This window comes from Sciurus vulgaris, assembly GCF_902686455.1.
Source record: "Sciurus vulgaris genome assembly, chromosome: 10".
Taxonomy (NCBI): Eukaryota; Metazoa; Chordata; class Mammalia; order Rodentia; family Sciuridae; genus Sciurus; species Sciurus vulgaris.
In genome coordinates this window covers 69505911-69525529 of record NC_136470.1, presented here as the reverse complement: position 1 = coordinate 69525529, position 19619 = coordinate 69505911, and the positions used below count along the sequence as shown (strand labels likewise).

Genomic DNA, 19619 nt, shown 5'->3' with positions numbered 1-19619 from the left:
TTGAGGGGAAAACTAATGAGGCAGATAAGAGCAGGGAAGGTTGATGAAGTGAAGGAGAGAACGCAGAGTGAAAACCAAGGACTTGGATAATGGATAGTCCATTTGTCATCACTGGAGAGAAGGAAGAGTACATGGGTGCAGACACGTAAATGGGCAGATCTGGTGATAGAGAGATGAGATGTTTTTTGTCCGATTCCTTCTATATTTTTAATAGAATGAGGTGAAATCACCAACTGAGAGTGAGGGGAGGAGAGAGTTTACAGATGTGAAGAGAGGGGAGAATAGATGAAATACTAGAAAATGAATTTTCAGGGAAAAAAATCCTAGGAAATATATACAGTGCCAATTTGAGCCTTATGGTCACAAATTTAAATTTAGTCACCACGGTTGTGTGATGTTTGGCTCTTACGGTGTGGCTGAAGAGTGGGTGAAAGTTGTATTCCCACAGTGGGTGTCAGTTAGTTCCTTGATGATCAGTGACAGGTAAGGGAGTAAAGGAGGCTGATGAGGGACAGGTGAGGAGGGAAGAGAACATGAAAAGGGTGATACAGAGTGAAAAGGTGGCCGATTAATCAGAGGTCCTGATGGAGTAAAGATTATTGGAATGGAGATAGAAGAATAAATGAAGACATAATAGAAGGTAGTGAACAGAGTGGGGTTTTCTTAGCATAGTCATTGGTGATGACACACTGGTGATGGTGCTGGAAGAGGGTGGCTGAGGTGAGGCAGAGGAGAAGATCTTTGGAAAGGAGTAGGGCAGGGAATTGAGAGATCACATGTTTCTGAGTCACCCATGTGGAGGTTGATGTCTCATCCTAGGTCCACGACAGGAATCTGAGTGAAGAGTGGACAGTGAGTGAGATGTTGAAGTCCCCAGGGAAGGCAAGGGAATGGCCAGTTGGAAGGTGATTGATAAATAATCCTAATAAAGAAGAGTAATGGGTGATACAGATTGATGTCATGAATTTCAAGTGTTCGCAGAGGAATGAGGGAAAGAAGGAAATAATATGGCAGTCAGGTGGGACAAGAAGACACCTAGTCGATTCCCAGTTCCTATAGTACATGAGACATGGGGGGAAAGTGAGAGGGTGAAGGGAAGGCAGTGCCACTAGGAAGCACTCAGGTGTCTAGTGAAGCAAGAGAGAAAAGATGAGTTCAAAGAAGGAGTGGAGTTTATGAGGGAGTTTGCTAATGACAGACTGAGGAGTTGGTGGTAGGGTAGGGAGTAGGAGCAGGGGTAGGAAGAGTTGGGTCATATTAGGGGGTATGTAGAAGATAACAATTGATATACATATGGCAACATAGGGGTGATATTCTGGAACACTTGGACTTCTGATGGTATTTGAGATAAACCGGATAAATGGTATGATTGCCAGTTAGAAAAAATGGGGTGATTAAAATCAAGTCATATCCCCTGGTCCTTAATAGAAGTGACACATGGGAGATATACAAATGTACCAGAAAGGTAAGACAGGCAGAAATTACAATTGGAATTCACTTTGGGACAGAGTAAACCCTTTTCTTTTAATGTAAATGAGACCCGAGTTCTAAGAGGCAGAGCATATGATTAATTCAAATTTCTTTAATCTACCCCTATGAAAGTAAGCAAATCATGGCCTGAAATAAAACAGATTAGGGGTTCCATTGAGTCATGTGTTCAACATTCTCCTCTTCCACCGCTGCCTCCACCAGTAATTAAGAGCTATAGATGACCTTACCTGTCACAAGTCTCTTTCTCGAGGAAGGCTCCCTAAAGATGCTGACGTCATCCCCAACCATATCCAACTGGCCACTGGTCCAGCTACAAAATGGCATCTTCCCAGGACCACCCACCTTACCTGGAGCATGAGTCTGTCCCAGGTTTTGGTGACTCCATTGTTTTTCCATTGGTCATCGTTGCTCGGTGGGCTATTGTTTTGGTACCTCACCAGCATCTGCTTCAGGAAGAGGTTTGGTGTGAACTACAGGGATGGAGGCAAAACCAGAGGGAGAGTTGGCTTACCAGTGCCCAAAGAAGGGAAGATATCATTCTCCTTGGAACATTCTCTTGGAGCAAGACTATCCTTCAGAGATACCAAGTATAGTGGGCTAAGACAGCCTTAGATTGGCTCAAGTCCCCATGTGGGAAGAGACCCCCATCTTCAAGGAGGTTACAATGTGACCAGGGTGGACAGTTACTGTAGGGTGCCATGGGTTAGGGAAACCGCAAAAAAAGAAGGAAAGATAAGTCTTAGCTGAGATAGAATATGGGTCATCCCACTAGAAGGCCAGTGGTCATGGCAGATGGAGACGAGCTTATGGGTTACCAGCTTGGGCTCTGGGAGTCAGGTTGCCTGTGCTCCTTCACCTGCCAGCTGTGCAACTTTAGATGCGTGTCTTGTCTTTACCTTCTTACGTCTCATTATTTTTTTCATTTATATAATGACAGGAGATACTGCCTATCTCTTAGGTTTCTGAGTAGTAAGTAAATTTAAATATCTATTATTAGTGTGCATATTAGCATGGCTGGCACATAGCAAGGGCTTAATGCATTCCAGCTATTACGTTATTATGGTAATGGCGACTCATTATCATTTCTGCTCTGTGCTTTTTGGGAGCATACTCACAAAGTCCCGTTGTGTAGCTGCTGTGATGCAAGATGCGACTTCAAAACCATATACTATAAACATCAGAATGAAATACTGGAAAGGAAACAAATGAGTAAAAAGGATTACATTTATTCCCGAAGAGAGACTTCCCCAAATGATTGCGATAGTTTTTCAGCACTTTTATCTAAATATAATCATCTGAATATTCACGCAGTTATTACACATAACTTCTTTGATCAGCTACTTGGAATGGGGCTTGGTGCTAGGTGCTGGGATAAGGCTTGGTGCTAGTCAGCAAAACCTTCTGATTTTCTCCAGAGAACAAATGGTCATTTAGGTTGACTGACGTCGCCATTTGGGGAAGAGACCCCTATCTTCAAAGAGGTCACCGTATGACCAAGGTGGATAGAGCTTTCTCATCCAGTTCCTGAATTTCTAGTTTAACTGGGAAAAACAAATGCAAGAGAATGAACTGATGTGTGTGTGTGTGTGTGTGTGTGTGTGTGTGTGTGTGGTGTGTGCACAAAAATCTTCAAAAAGTGCAGGCTCAGTGGAAGGCAGTCTTAGTGTATTCCACATAATGGAGAGCCTTAAAAATCTGCTCTAATTGGGAGAGACTTTCTTTATGGTTTGCAGAAAATTTTGAATCTCAGACGTCAGAAAAAGATAAAACAGAATACATGGTGTCCCTCCTAACCAGACCCCGTCTCAGCAGAGAGGAGCCAGCGCCTCCAGGCACAGTGTCTCGGTGGCATTCTCCTCCCACATCCCCTCACCCATGTGAATGAAACAGAGCTCACCAGCTGCAGTGGTGGGGTTTGTTCTGTGTGTGAGCATGAGGCACATGGACAGCATGCCCATGGTGGCGCATAATGCCTCCCTGTGTGTGACACTGCCCCTATTTCTAGCTGGAAAATATCTGGCAGCAAATGTCCTCTAAGTCTAGGTGGGAGTTCTGCCTTTGCCTTCCTCAGCTTTGCACATGCACTTTTGGTCCCCATGTCCTTTTTGAGAAGGGGCACTGTGGCCAGGGTCTGTGGGGAGGGCAGGGAAAACTATCCTCCTTCCTGGGTCGTGGGAAGCTTTCTGAGCAGGATCCTCTGCTGCCTCACTACCTGGACAGTAAGAACCTCTGGCTGCAGAGTCAGGAGACCTTCAGAGGCTCTATATTATTTTTCCCTGTTTTGGCTCCCACCTTTCTCCTTGTCAAGAGATTTGCTGCTCTTCTCATAGAGCCTTAGAACTCCTTAGTGGGACTCTGGAAAGGTGGCATGGGTGCAGGTGTTTCCCTGTCAGTCCCTTGGAGAGGGCACTACTTCTTCTTTTCCCTCCCCAGCTCAGACCTCCTAGCTGTGTCAATCACACACAGGGCTGGGATGCAAGTGAAGGCTGTCTTTAGGACACATGCCTCTCTTCTCCCTCTTCCTTGCATTCCTTTTCCCACCCTCCAAAGGGGGTACATTTGTTTTTGAACTAACTCACATTAGGAAAATAGAGAATGTCAATCTTCCTCATTCTCTGGGTACCAGGACAATAGTTTGCTTAAAGGAAAAGAAAACCAACTGGCACCTTAAGCTGCAAGACTTGTTTTCTAAAAGTGGAATTCAGGTCCTGAGCATTTGGGCAGCTGAGTTATTTCAGGGTTTGGGAGTTTTGTGTGGTGTATACGTGTGTGTGTGTGTTCCCATGGCAACATGAAAAACTTCTCTCCTGGTGCATAGGGGAAAGCAGTAGAGAACTAGACCCAACTTAGAGATTTCTCAGCTCTGCTGGCTGCAAATTTGCTTCCACCTATGAAGGCAGGTCACAGTCTTGCTGTCTGTGGTTTGGAAACAGGGTTAGAGCCTCCTCAGGTGGGTGTGAGTGGAAGGTGCACTCACAGTGGGGCTTGTCAAGGTTTTCTCAGGCTCCTGTTAAAGCAGAGGGAATGACCATGTGGGAAGTGCAGGCAATCACACAAAACCCAGCAGTCTTGAGCTCAAAAGTCTTAAAAAGTCTCCTGCTTTCTCTGAAAAATTCATGGCTACTTGGTATTTTATGTCCTTACATATCTATGATTAATATTAAAGTAGTATTTATAACTACTTCTTGTCAAGGGGAAAATCTAATAAACAAAATCTCATAATTTTTGTGTGTGTATGTCCTATGTAATTTCTGGCTATATATGTTGGGGATGTGCAGACACTGGCTGCAGAAGCACAGATCTGGAAAATAATCAGTAGAGTCACCCCCAGGTGTCTCCCTTTAGGTTCTCTGCATGAGAATCTTCTGGACTTGCAGCAGTGGAGGACATTCTTGCCTCAACTGCTTTTTCACCCTCACCTGCAGCTCTCTGCTTCTACATGCATTATGGAAAGCCCAGGCATTGTGCTCAGTGATGAAGAAACAATCCATTAAAATGGGTCCACAAAATCAGTTATAGAGAGTTTGAAGGTCTTACTGCTAGAAGAATTTTCCTGTTGGACTTCATGATGCCCACAATGCCTAGGACAGACAGGCAGAAGAGGCAGATGCCCACAAACATGCCGATCCAGGCAGCCCCATAGATGTCATCGTTGTTGGTGGCTTCCAGCAAGGGGTAGAGGCTGTGTTGGTCAGATACAAAGAAGATGCACTCTGCAGTCAGGGCAATGCCACACATCTGGGAGCAAGCCAAGAGTGGGTGGTGTCAGGCAGGTGGCCAGGAGCACAGCATTGGGAAAGGGAATGGAGGAGGGTGGGTGAGACAGACTGATTCCCTCCCCCACACAGGTTTTATGCAACTGACTTCAACTCCTCATTACCAGGAATTCGAACAACTAGTTTCATCCTGCTCTTTCCTTCCATATACAATCTCCCTTGGATACTACTTTGACGTGTCTCTTGGTCTTATTCCTATTTGGGAAAAGACCTAGCTAATTTTAGACCATCCATAAACCACTCAGATGTGCCTTCTACTTTTTTTTTTTCTTTTCTTTTATAGTGCTGGGGATGAATTCAGAAATTTGTGTGTGCTAGGCAACTGCTCTACCACTGAGCAACATCCCAGCCCTAGATAGTGCCTCTTTGTTTGAAGGTTGCTGCTGACCCCCCAGCCCACCCCCAGTGCCTTATTGTGCACATTACTGGATTATAATATTTAAAGTGGTCTTGGTCGTACTTATCAGTGAGAACTGGAAACTTATCCCATTGTCTGTATTTCATGGATGAGGAATCTTGGCCCTGAAAGGTGATGACTTGTCCAGGGTCATACAGGAGGTCAGAGGCAGAGCTGGTCCAAGAACCAGGTTTTTTGACTCCCAAACAAGTGCTCTCCCCTATCCCCACAGTGTGACCTCTGAGACAGTCCCACATCCTGGTATTGGCTTCTGTGTAGAAGAAAAGATGCAAATATCTGTCCCAATAAACTTACTGACATATTCCCAAAATTAAACCAAGATGAAATTGGAAAGAAGCACTGAAGTATGTGTGTGGTAGGTGTTTGGATACTGGTCATGGTAGATGTGACTTCCTTTAGATTCTTATGCTTTAAAGCTGGAAGGAAAAGTTTTTTTTTTTTTTTTTAATAACTATGGTCTTCTGACATATTTCAAAATTGCATATGATTACTTTTATAGTTAAATTCTAGCTAGCATATTTACTACACATTTCTGAAAATGAGAATATATAGGGAACAAGTAATTATACCATTATTTTCATTTTAATTCTCACTTTTGATTAATCTAAACTCATGTTTATGGAAAGAGCAGACTTTTCTGAAAATTCTCATTACTTACACCAACAATCACATTTCCAAATATCAGCAGGCCCTGGAAGCAACGGACAGTGGAATCATCCTTGGCCATCTTCAGGATTTCCCACAAGCTAAAGACACAGTTGAGAGTGTTATGCTTTAATAGGAGCAGGTGACGAATACTGCTAGAATATCCATAGCATGACTAAATCATGATAGTGTGGATTGCCTTTTTGTTTCTGAAAGCATCCAAACCTGGGGTGAGTATAATCTTTAATAATGGAGGAAATTTGATTAGTGAGCTTGGTAATCACAATAACTTTATAAAGAAGAAAAGGAAAATAAAATCTTCCAGAGTCTGATCAGTGCCTTTCAGGTACAGATGCATACTTCTGAGAGATAAACTGAGGCCCTGCAAGGTCAAAGAGCAGAACTGAGGTGGCGAGGACCAGGCAGGACTGACACACACTGAGAGTCCCAGGGCTCTACCACGACAGAGTGAAACCCAAAGGATAAACTCATAGAGTTAGTGACTGATTCTCATATGAACTGTGGGTTTCTGTTAGAAACCATTATTTTATGAATATTTTGTTATTAAAAAATAGTTGGCAAATAAAGTGTCACAGAGCGTGTTACTAGATATACTAATAAATAGACTGTGAAAGATATAAGTTCAGATAACAGAAGTATAGAGAGAAAAGGGCATGTTTCACATGCATATACCTAATTATCATAAGCCATCAAGAAAAGAGAGGAGGCAACTGCATTTTGCAGATCAGAAAACTAAAGCTTAAATTGGTAAATTGGGTTCCCTGGGGTTATCCCAGAAGCATTAGCAGAGCTGAATGTCTTCATCTTTTGGGAAGTCCTTGTCTGTGTGACTCCAGGACCCAAGAACTTCCCTGCAGCTAACCTTGGCTCCCAGAAATGATGCAAAAAGTTCAGAGCAGAGAGAGCGGAAATGGGCCTCGAGCCTCTCTGAAAATTCGCTGGAAGGAACACAGGGTGTTTGGGTCACTCAATTTGGCTTCTTCACTTAATACATCTTGAGAAAACTCATTCCCACCTCTCAATAGTATATTAATTAATTAACTAGTTAATTCATGCATTCATGGTCTAAATCAAAAGGTATTAAATGATATATAATTGCATTGTGAGTTATACACAGAAATGTAAGGGCGATTGTTGAATTCTAGGCTTTTGTGTTCTAGCAGGGAAGCTAAGCTATGATCCCATGTAGTTGTGAAGACACTAAATACTGTGGGGGTTCTGCGGAAGGGAGTAGTGGGTCTTGGTGGATGTGTCTGGTTTTGACCAGTGGAGTAGATGTGGGAACGTGTAGGAGAAAGGAGTGACTTTTCAGGGAAAGGGAAAGTTAGGAAGGAGGGACAGAAGAGCAAGGCCCCCAGGAGATAACAAGGTAGCCAGTGTGTAGACAGGAATCAGTGGGAGGCAAGGTTCTTATTTGATCTAGGCCTTGCTAAGTTTTAAATCCACTGTTGCACTGTAACATATGTATCAGTCACTTTCCAAGAAATTGAAGCATCTGTAAATCTTTTCCCTTTGCTGTGTTTCTGGGAAACTAGGAATTTGAGGAGTTAAAAATTTATGTGTATTCTTAGCTAGAATTTGGCATACAATGGGCACTCCATTAATGTTTACTGAAGGAATGGAAGATTCTGGGTCCTTGTTACATGATCCCTGTGTGAAGTTTCTGCTGAGCAATGCCATTCATTTCTTTCCAGTGTTGTTGCACACTAAACTGAGTGGAATCCTGCTATCTTGAGGAATTTAAATCACTAACCCCCCTAAGGGGGAATTTTACTCGTATGCACAGATCAGTTGCATGTGAAGTTCATTACTGGTATGTACAGACATTATCTCTGACCAGTTAGGTTACTCTCTAAACTAGGCATACAAATACATAGACTGTGAAAGATAGACATCCAGATAATAGAAGTATAGAGAGAAAAGGGCAAATATCTGGACAGGCCAAATTCAGCACCATTATTGACCAGGATAGTACTGATTGGGCACCTATTTTTCAGGTAGCAGCCTATTTGGGGTGATTAATTGGACTTAAGGAACAGAAAGAATAAATTTTTTCTTTGAGGAAGTTTAAAGTAACATGCATTTAAAGCAAAATGAACTATATGAATAAAAGGGGGAAAGTAGGAGGGATATAGAAAAAAAGGAAAGGGTTGGGTAGACCACCTTCAAGACTTCATTGGTCCAGAAATGAGCGGACAGAACCCTGAGCAAGGGATTTGGCCCCAGAGACTCAAGTATGTCCATAAAATATATTCTTTTCCAAAGATGTCTCTGCCACACAGATTTTTAAGAGAGGAAAGGGCAAGTGAATATGCTGTGGGAGAATTCGAAGGGTCAAAGTTAGGGGTGGGAAAATGCAGAAGAGTGGAGAATAAAATAAGGAGGCAGACAGGAGCCTGAATTGAACAGGAAAAGCACAAAAGAAAGCTAAGCAGATATGGTTGCAAATGCCAGGGAGGCAGCCTGTCTGTGGGCTGGCTAATGGAAGGCAGGAACACACGATGGGCAGATATTCTAAACTTGCTGGCTACTAGAATTTTTTCTTTTGCACTATATGTTCTCTCCTTTTTCTTAGGCCTTTGGCATCCGTGGCACATAATAACTTAGGAAGTTCACCTGTCTTCCAAAAATAACAAAAATAGTAACAGAAGCTGTCATTTAATGGGCACTTAGATGCTCTCAGTCCTGCACTAGGCTCTTTATGTTCATCTTCTCAACAGGCATGAGAGATGGTCACTTTAACCAAAGTCTATATTTGTTTCAAATTACTTCTATAACAAATTACCACAAACTTACAGTTCCGGAGGGCAAAAGTCTGAAATGAGTCTCCTGGGGCTCAAATCACCGGTGTTGCGTTAGCAAGGCTGCACTTTCTTAAAAGATCTAGGGGTAGAATCTATTGGCTTCCATTTTGCAGATGAAGAAAAGGAGGCTTGGAGGGATTAGTGTGCCAAGGTCACACTGCTAGAAAGTGCTGTTCTGCTGTAAGGCTCCAAATCTCTTACGTGGCACTGCAGTCTACAAGGGCTGTCACACCGCTAATACTCTCAGTAGAAAAAGCAGCAGCTTGCTTGCTTCCTTGCCAATCCTGGGAACCGAGGGAACACATATATTTTTCCTGCTTAGAAGATTCTGTTTTTGCAAAGATCAGACACACCAGACCTTTCTTCACCCACTTCTCTGGGTTCTTGTTTCCTTAGCCCTTTAACACTCTACTATGTATTCACATTTCTCCCAAATCCAGTGTGGTAGCTATACTCTTTCCCAGGAAACCTCCCCATCAGGAGCTCTCCCCACTACTCCCTGGGATCAGAATTCCTGGAAATTAAATGTGTAATGTGAAGTCAATGGGAGAGAGCAGTTCATAGTTTTTCCTTGGTCCCTTGTGTTTTAGACTAGGTTGACATTTGCTTCAATCCTTGAAGAGTCACAAATGTCAAGACAGAGTCAAGTGTAGTCTTCTCATAGCTCACAGTGTAATCTGGAGGCTGTGGGCTAAAGGTGAGTACACTGGGCCTGTACAACAGAATACCAAGGTTCAAGTTCTAGTCCTGCCCTGTCATTATTGTGTAACCCTGGGCAATGACCCTCTTAGAGTGTGTCTCCTTGTTTAAAATGGGCAGAACACAACTTCTTCTACCCATGGAATGGTTATATTCAACCAAATGAGATGAGAGATGCAGAAGCCATTGGCAAACTCAGATTATTTACAAACATGAGAAATTATTAATAATAACCAGGGGATATTTAGGAAGAGCAGAGTATTGGGTTAAGGTTTTGCTTTATGCACCAGAGATTTTGGGGGCATAGCAAGGAGGCTCTGATGGTGACATAGTCAAGGGTTCCAGTTCCTAGGTTGAGAAACAACCTCCCACCCACTTTCTTTCTCTTTCCTGCCCAGGGACTGCTCTGCTGGAGAGAAATGGATGCCTTTACACAGTTATCTATTTGTGCTTCTTTTTATTTTCCACGGTTGGCTTCACAGGGGAAAACAAAAATCTCTTTTGGAAAAGAAAAAAAAAAAAAAAAAAAAAGGTTCCCAGTCATGCTGGGTGTGGCAAGAGTCAGGTACCAGGCTGCACGTCCACATGGGAGGGTCTCCTGTGCATTCCACCAGCATTCCTGAGCAGTCAGCTCCTGCCCTTGGACCTCCTCCCTCTGGCTTTGGCCAGCTCTATGGACTCTGCTCCAGACTGAGAGGGGATGCAGAAGTCACCTCTGAGGTTTTACTTTGGGCTGGGGCTGCTTTCATCTCGCCAGAGAAATTACGCAGAGATGATCCAGTTCTGTTCTCCCTTTTGCATTCTTTTCTTTTGGTATTAACCTATGAAGGGCTTCCTACACTTTATTGCAAGAGTCTCCAAAACAGAAGACACTGGGTGGGACCCTGTTACACTTGCCCTTCTAGGTCTAAAGTGTAACTGTGCATAACACATATTTTAATTAAATAAAAAATAAAAGTGGATAAACAAATGTTTACATGAATGAATGAATGAATGGAAGGATGGATGAATATACAACTTAGTGATTTGCTTAGAGCTTACTGCAGAAGTTAAGGAGTGAGGCGAAGTAGAAAGAAGACGAGCTTTGTACAGACCTTTGAATCTTAGCTTTACCACTTAATAGTTTTGTGATTCCCAGGAGGTTACTAGATCTTGTTGACTTTAATTTCTATGTGGGAATAGTAATACCTAGTTTCAAGGGGTACTGTGAAAATCAAATGAGAATATATGTGAAATTCTAGTATAATATTAATTATCTAGCCAGTATTAATTTTCTTTACTTTGGCCTCAGTTCCTTGAAGCAGACAGACCAGAGCTGATAAGCTAAGGAATGGTGAAGGGACCTAATGCAGTGGTTTAATATTTAAAAACACAGAGCCATATTTTCAAAGGAAATATGGAAATACGATTTCAATATGGAACTCTAGTACTTAAAAACAGATCAAAACGGTGCCTCTTTGGATGGGAAAACAGCAGGTAAGAAACCTGGGCTCAAAGAGGATCCCCTTACCAGGTACATATCTTTAAACCACATGACAAGTTAGTTGAAACTGGGGTTCTAGAATAATGAAAAAGAAAGTTGCACTCAGAACAATTACTGACCTTAAAAAGCAGTTACCCATGTTAGTTAAGCTATGAACCAACCTAGGTGCCCTTCAACAAATGAATGGATAAAGAAAATTTGGTATATATACACAATGGAATATTACTCAGCCATAAAGAAGAATGAAATTATAGCATTTGCTGGTAAATGAAATAAGCCAATCCCAAAAACCAAAGGTCAAATGTTCTCTCTGATATGTGGATGCTAACACACAATGAAGGGGGAGAGGAAGGAAGAACAGAAGTTCATTGGATTAGACAGAGGGGAATAAAGGGAAGGGAGGGGTGATGGGAGTAGGAACAACAGTGGAATGAATCAGACAACACTTTCCTATGTTCATATATGAATACATGACCAGTGAAACTCATCATGTACAACCTCAAGAATGGGATCCTAATTAGTGTTAAGTTATACTCCATGTATGTATAATATGTCAAAATACACTCTACTGTCATGTATATCTAAAAAGAACAATAAGAAAATAACAGTTATCTGACGATTTCCAGGATACTCAAGAGGGAAGCAGGAAGGCACTGGTCACAATGTGTAAGCTGACATCACATGGTTTCTGTGACAGAGACTCCCATTCAGTGGAGGACATCCAGGAAATGTTCCTGGAAAACTGAGACACGTGGATTTGCTTCCATCACACACAAGCTGGAGGCCTCTCTAGGAAAGGTTGCACTTCTGGTACACCAAAGGAAAGGTGACATGATTTCTGGTAAGGCTAATCATTCTTGTGCATAAGGGCAGACCAATGAAATTTTTGGGTTAAAAAATAAAAACTTTAATGAATTTCCATGTTGATAGCTATTAAAAAAGAAAGACATTATGAGCTTGTTTTCCTTTCCAAAGAGTACAAATATGAAGAAAAAACAAAAGGGAAGGACAACGGGGCACTCTTCTCCATACGCACAGAACGTGAATTTGTTCTCTGTGCCTGAGAGAAGTTGTGCCTCTTGAGTTTTGTCTTTGCCGGCCTGGCAAGGAAGTATGGCAATGAATACCCTGTGAAGGTTCACATCATGCATTAGCATGGCTAGGATACGGTACCCAGTTTTTTGGTCAAAGGGCAGTCTAGGGGGCTGGGGATATAGCTCAGTTAGTAGAGTGCTTGTCTTGCAATCACAAAGCCCTGGGTTCAATCCCCAGCACTGCAAAAAAAAAAAAAAAAAAAAAAAAGGCAGTCTAGATATTTCTTTGAGATGTAATTAGCATTTAAGTCAGAAGAGACTTTGAGAAAAGTAGATTACCCTCCATAACATGGGGGGCCTTCTCCAGTTAAATGAAAACTTTAAGACCAAACACTGATGTTTCCCGAAGAAACAGCAATTCTGGCTCAAGAGTGCACTATAGAAGACCTGACTGAGTTTTCGATCTGCAGATTTCAGACATAGAGAGCAGCATCAACTCTTCCCAAATTTTCAGACTGCCAACCTGCTGTATAGATTTCAGATGTGTTGGTCCCCAAAGTCACATGAGCCAATTCTTAAGATAATTCTTTTTCTCTAGGTATAGATAGGTAGATAGATGATAGATAGATAATAGGACACACACACACACACACACACATTTCCTGTTGGTTCTGTTTCTGTGAAGAACCTTGACTAATAAACCCTTCCGATTCAGATTGATTTATATTTTTGATAGAAAGAAAAATGATCACTTTTTGATATCTCCCGAGACCACTTTACCCCTTCCTTCTAATTCCTACCTCCAGCTGATAGCTTCTGGCTCAAATGAATTCAACGACTTCTGTTATCTATTCCACACAGTGCTTTTGGAGAGAACTTTCTAAAGCAGGGCTCTGGTTTTATATCACTCCTGTGCTTAAAAACCTCGACGGCTCGCCAGGTGTGGTGGCACATGCCTGTATCCCAGCAGCTTGGGAGGCTGAGGCAGGAGGATCGAGAGTTCAAAGCCAGCCTCAGCAAAAGTGAGGTGTTAAGCAACTCAATAAGACCCTGTCTTTAAATAAAATACAAATCAGGGAGGGGATGTGGCTCAGTGGTCGAGTGCCCCAGAATTCAATCCCTGGCACCCTCCCACCATGCAAAAAAACAAAAACAAAAACTTCAAGGCTTGCTGTATCCTCAGTTCAAAGGACTGTCATAGATAGCTGTCTCTTCACCCATAAGCTCAGCCACTGGCTCCCTCACTTCCTACTGCCAGGTGACTTCATGTGTCCACATATTCTCTGATATTGACCAAGCTCTTCAAATTCAAATTGCTTCTGTCCTATTCTGGTGCATTTGAATTCGAGAACTTCTTAGCTTCTCTGCTCTTGGAAGCAGACCAATGGCCTCTTTTACCTTGTTTCTACAGTACTTGGCCAGACCCAACCATTTCACCCTTCTAGTCATGGCAGGGAGGCTGGATAAAGTATGAACTTCTTAGCCGCATTCGAGACAGTGCTGACCAGTTCCCAGTGGCCTCCCTGCTCCCCTTGTGTCCTGAGCATGCCTCCAGGTTGAGCTGGGTTGCTCCTCTCTTTGGAATCCCTTCCATTTCTTCCTCTTTGCGATCTCTGAAGCCCAGCTGAAACAACCTCTTCTACTGCCCTGTCCAGATTTGCCATTCCTTCCCTGGATCCTCTCTCTGTCCTTGGCAAATAGCTGTCCTGGGGAGTTAATCCAGGTCCTGTTTGTGGGTGGGTGTGTTTGGCTTTTCTTCCCTCTTATCCTCTTGCCACAGCAACCTAGCCTGGTACTTTGTTATATCTCTTCTTTACCCAAGTTTGCTTAATGGTGTATTCTGAACCCAAAAAGGAGCAGATTTCTGTACATTAAAAAATTCAATTTGACAAAGAATTATATTTAAAAAGCATAATTATAAACCCCATAAACAGATTGAATGTCACACCTAAAAGTCCATGACTATACTCTTGGTATTTTGTGTCTTACTAAGGTTTGTAATTTAGGAAAAAATTAAAGTGTCAGTTATTCCAGTGTCATTACTGGTCATGTGCCCATTCGTGGCATAACAGACTTTCCTCCTCCTCCTCCTCCTCCTTCCCTCCTTTTCTTCCTCCTCCTCCTCCTTCCTTCTCTTTCTCCTCTTTCCTTACCCTTCCTCTTCCTCTTCTTCTCTTCCTCCTTCTTCTATTGGGGCTTAAATCCAGGTGAGCCACATCCCCAGCTCTTTTTTTATTTCTTATTTTGAGACTGGTCTCACTATGTTGCTCAGGATCTCACTAAGTTACTAAGGCTGGCTTTGAACTTGAGATCCTCCCACCTCAGCCTCCTGAGCTGCTGGTATTACAAATGTGCATCACCACACCCAGCTACTTTCTTCTTTTTAAAATAAAAGATACCACCATCTCTATTAATGTCTCTGTAAAATTAAGAGAAACTCCCAACCCCCTGCCCTTGAGCTTGCCTTTTATCTTAGAAATTAAACCAAGTGAGTCACAGAAAATGGGGAAAAAGCCTTCTACCCTCTCCCTCTGCTCAAAGTCTTCCTTACTCTTCACTCTAATTTTGAAATGCTATAATTATAGAATCGCTGCTTTGCTGCTGATTAAAATACAAATACATACAGAAGACACACATTTGAGTCTCATTAGCCATCAGTGTCAACATCTTTTTGGGAATGAGTTTTTCACATCCCTCCTCATATTTATGTTCAAAGGGAGAGGGAAGACACGTGGAAGGTAGCTCCTAAACTCAAGGTTAGGGGTGTGGATGTGTCTCTCTGTGAATAGAGACTGACCCCTGGTGATGTGATGTACCCTCCTTCCTGCCTTCCCTGTTAGCCCCTGGTATGTTCGGCCGTTTCAAATATGTGATTTTCTGGATCTTTCCCTTCTTATTCTAAATGCAGAGCTTCCTTCACATATGTTAGGTGTCTTTATTTGGCAGGCCTAGAAAGGGAATAAGCAGGATGAGTGAATTTGTAAAAAGTGGGAAGTGACCATGGTGGGCAGAGAGCAGAGAAGTGACTGTCCACTTTAGAAGTGATACATCACAGACTGAGGTGAGCAACTCACCTTAAGTGTTTTCCCTGCTGAGGAATAGCCCCCATACGCCCCACCCTGTGAAGAACTTCCCATTGACCTGGCACCACAATGATTTACTAAAATTGCTCAACACCCTGGGAGTTCCTTTGCTTTGGGAAGTGTGGATTTTTAAAATGCTATCCATATATATATATATATATATATTTTTTTTTTTTGGACTTTCATTCAGTTAGTTTCCTTTTTTTAAATAAATTTTTTTAGTTGTAGATGGAAACAATATCTTTATTTATTTTTTTTTATGTGGTACCGAGGATGGAACCCAGTCCCTCACACGTGCGAGGAAACACTTTACCACTGAGCTACAGTCCCAGCCCTTCAGTTTGTTTTCTTATACAGATTATTCATATCCACAGTGTTGATGTTTCCAGACAAATGAATAGATCTAAAGACAATTGCTCACTAAACAAACCACTTTTCAAAGCAGAAGAAAAAAATGTGACTCACCCACCAAGCATGAGATCATTTTTTCAAGTTCATTGCCTCTTTCCCTCACCCAAGTTTGTTGCAGCAGAGAACACGCAAACCACACCTCAAACTCTACTCATGCTAGAGAAATTTGGATTAACAAAAGAATAAATAAACGGGAAATAGGAGAGAGAGAAAAAGGAAACCAAATAACTTTGACACCGAAGCCCAGGACAAGGGCAGATAATTGTATACAAAAATGGGTGTGAAGATCTCAGGTCAGGAAAATTGACAAATCTGCTTAAACCTAGGGTGGGACAAGTCCTGGACAATGATGAAAAGCAAAGCCGATTTCCATGGTGTGATACCTACAGCTCACAGTATCCATCAAGCTTTTCTCTTTTCTTTTCTTTTCTTTTTGTTTCACTTTACAGCTCTCTCAACTTGCATTGACCAATATGGTAGCTAGTAGCTACATGTGGATATTGAAAGTCAAATATATTTAACTCAACAGAATTAAAAAATATCAGTTCTTTAGTTGCTGTAGCCACATTCCAAGCAACCCGTAGCCACATGTGGTTAATAGCTGTTGCCTAGAGCATTTCCATCATCATGGAACGTTCAACTGGACATCTCTGCTCTGGATTTTGGGTGTTCCCTGTGCTGGCTGCAGTCATTCACCCACAAGAAATCAAGAACTAAGATGTGCAATGGCTTCAGTGCCCATAGGTATGGGCAATGCCAGTGGGATGCCTAGGCCCAGGGCAAGAATACGGTGGAGATCCTAGGGGGAGGTGAGGTCAGGGCAATGTGGTCTCTGTCCCAGTTAGGCAATGGTGGCCAGCCTATCAGGTTTGTAGATGGGCTGCGTGGCCGTCAGGCCCAGATTCCTGAGCAGGGTATAGCAGATTCTAGGGCTGATTGGTATTTGGTCTGGTAAGAATGTAAGCGGGAGAGGTAAAAAGGAAATGCTATATGTTTGCTTTTCTTAATGGCATGGTATCTAAGTTTCTCTTTGTTTCCATAAGTCTATGAGTCCTTCCCAGGTGGTTAAAAAAATTAAATCAATGGATCAGTTGATGTTTAAGCCTGTTCTAGCAGAAAACAAAACAGTCTGTTGTAAGCAAAAAGCAAAATAAGAATTATTATTTGCTCATTAAGGTTAATCAAAAGAAGAACTATTTTCTCCCAAAGTTTGAAAACTACATAACCTAAATTTTATTTATAACTGAAATACATATATACCTAAAACTTGAGTTATTTTCTGTTGTGTTTTTGGACTTTATTCAGTCAAGAGATGGTCAATAAACATTGTCTTCAATTAAAAAATAGATTAAGATTAATACAAATTCTTAAATGTCTTAAAAATCTTAAAACTAGTTAGAAGAGGGGTTTGAGGCTTTTAACATAAACATAAAATAGTACTAGCATTATTTGAAACTTGTATTTTGTGTGAGAATGTTAGGACAAAAATATAATCAGGACCTGTGGATCCTTGAGGATCAATTAATTGGTGAAATGTAAAAATAAATTATGTAAAAATAACATTGTGTGAATAAGCTTATCTGTTGACTTATTTCAACTGAAACATATATTGAAGAGAACTGTTTGCAGAGAAGAACCATGAATAAATTGCCTCGCAAATCCCATTACTAGTTGGCAAGACCAAATGATTTCTAACAAGAAGATCAGGAAACTCTCTTTCCCCTAGACTATGGAATATATTTTTAAGAAAGAGCATGACCATTTCTTAGATATTCTTTTGCTTTTCTGACTCCACAAGCAAGTTGTGGGGGTGGGTGTCTACAAAGGCATCTGTCCATCAGAGAGTTTATCAGGAGATGGAGGGTTCCTGGGGAAATTTGAAGTTGGGAGCAGGAGGGCTGAAGAACACCCCTAGAACTCTGGTCTCAGTTCCGAGAACAGGCTAAAGATTTCAAAGGTTTAAGGAGAGCAATTTGTACAGTTCAAAATAAAAGAGATCAGAACAATTACAATATCCTAAATTACAAAAGTAGCAGACTCTATTAATCAGGAATGTAACTTCTTTCTCTTTCTCGCTCAGAATGCTAACTTCGCTCCCAGGAAAGTTAGCCAACCGTGGAGAGCACAGCCGGCATCCATTCGGGCCAGGGGGTACTCACAGAACTGCCACCTCCTTCCTGCACTGCTCGGGCTCACTCTGTAGTCCTCACCAGCCCAGGGTGCTTTTCTCCCCTGCTTTTCTACCCTTTATGCTTCCAGTCCAGGGGAAGGGTGGTCTGTGATTGGGAGGAAGCATCTCACATGGGCTGAACCTGATGCTGCCTGAACCTGCCTGGCAGAGGCAGGGAGTGACCGGAAGCTCACTTGGTAGATTTCTGCTGCCTTGGAATGTGTGATTGATGGATTGCTGGAGCATCTTGACACCTTGACAGGGTTAAGCTTAATCACTTAGGATTCCTTCTAAGTCTGGCCTTTATTCCTCGAATACAAACTTAGGTTTTGTGTGTGTGTGTGTGTTTTTGTTTTTGTTTTTGTACTGGGATTCAATCCCAGGAGCATTCCACCACTAAGCTGCATCCCAACTCTTTTTATTTTTTACTTTGAGATAAGGTCTTGCTAAGTTGCTGAGGCTGGCCTCAAACTTGTAATCCTCTTGTCTCAGCCTCCCCAGTTACTGGGATTACAGGCATGTGTCATTGCACCAGGCTTGTTTTTATTTTTATTTGATTTGTTTCTGTTGGTGTGATTTGATCATTACTTCTGTCTTCAGGTATTAAAAGGCCTGTTAGTTCTTACTTCTCATGAGACTGATACCTGTTATCTGTACAGGGTCGTGTCCATTTTCAGTTCCTCTAACTGCACATGCTATATTGGGGGAGTGGAGATAGTAATATAGGGATAGAAAATTGTTCAAGTTATGTTCTTACCATGGGTGGTCCAAAGACTAATGAGGAGCAAGAGATCTGCCTAGAAACAGACTGGGAGAAATTCAGCAAAGAGAAAAACTCCAGGAAGTACCTGAAGATGTCTAGCTCCTCCCTTCCTTTCTCCTTGCTTCCCCTTTTTCCTCCTTTCTAGAGCTATCAAGTGTCATACACAGCACCAAGGATATTACTTTTAATGGGCTTATAGCATATCACAATATACTGCAGTGGCTGATTTAACCTGGTGTTAGTAATAGGTAAAGGCTAGTGTTAGAATTACTGAAAGCTTTAATCAACAGACTTGGGAGTTCCTTGAGGGTCAGAACCACCCCTGTCACAGGTTATATTCTTTAGGAACAGACTCTGGGCCATATGTTTATTAGGGAGAGCCCTGAAATTAGCACCCGTGGAGGGGAGAGGGAAGAAATAGGACTGGGCAGAGAAAAGTCAAGGGGAAATATAGGTGGGACAGTCTCAAGCAACCCACACCTCCAACCTCTAGAGGAAGATACCCTGTTGGAGTTCTGCCTTGAGCTTCTCTATGATCTGTCCTAAGATAGGAGTCACCCTGGGAAGGCAGCTTTCTGTAGCTGAGGCAATTCCTGACAGGGGCTGACAAATGGGGGTGCCAGCGACCCAAGCCACTAGGCGACAAGTTCCCCCTTTGAAGGGGACTGTATGGAACATCTCTGTGTCCATCACAATGCCTAACTCCCTTTAGCTCTCCAGGGCCTGTTTAGATAAATTATGGTAATTCACACAATAGAATTCTATGCAACATTATGTACCATTAATCAAAATGTATAAATGCATTCTACTGTCAGGTACAA

General features: G+C 42.1%; 1 protein-coding gene across 2 annotated transcripts in view; it reads right to left on the bottom strand.

Moving 5' to 3' along the window:
- UPK1B (uroplakin 1B) overlaps nucleotides 1-18158 on the bottom strand; it is a 48847-nt gene extending 30689 nt beyond the window's left edge. For both annotated transcript variants that reach the window (XM_079155352.1, XM_079155353.1), the window contains exons 1-5: nucleotides 18025-18158; nucleotides 6344-6431; nucleotides 5029-5229; nucleotides 2607-2681; nucleotides 1839-1961 (exon numbers count right to left, since the gene is read on the bottom strand). In XM_079155352.1, coding sequence (XP_079011478.1) covers nucleotides 1839-1961; nucleotides 2607-2681; nucleotides 5029-5229; nucleotides 6344-6412 — 468 coding nt within the window. In that variant the 5' untranslated portion in view covers nucleotides 6413-6431; nucleotides 18025-18158. The remainder of the gene's footprint in view (nucleotides 1-1838; nucleotides 1962-2606; nucleotides 2682-5028; nucleotides 5230-6343; nucleotides 6432-18024) is intronic.
- Between the last annotated feature and the right edge of the window lie 1461 nt (nucleotides 18159-19619).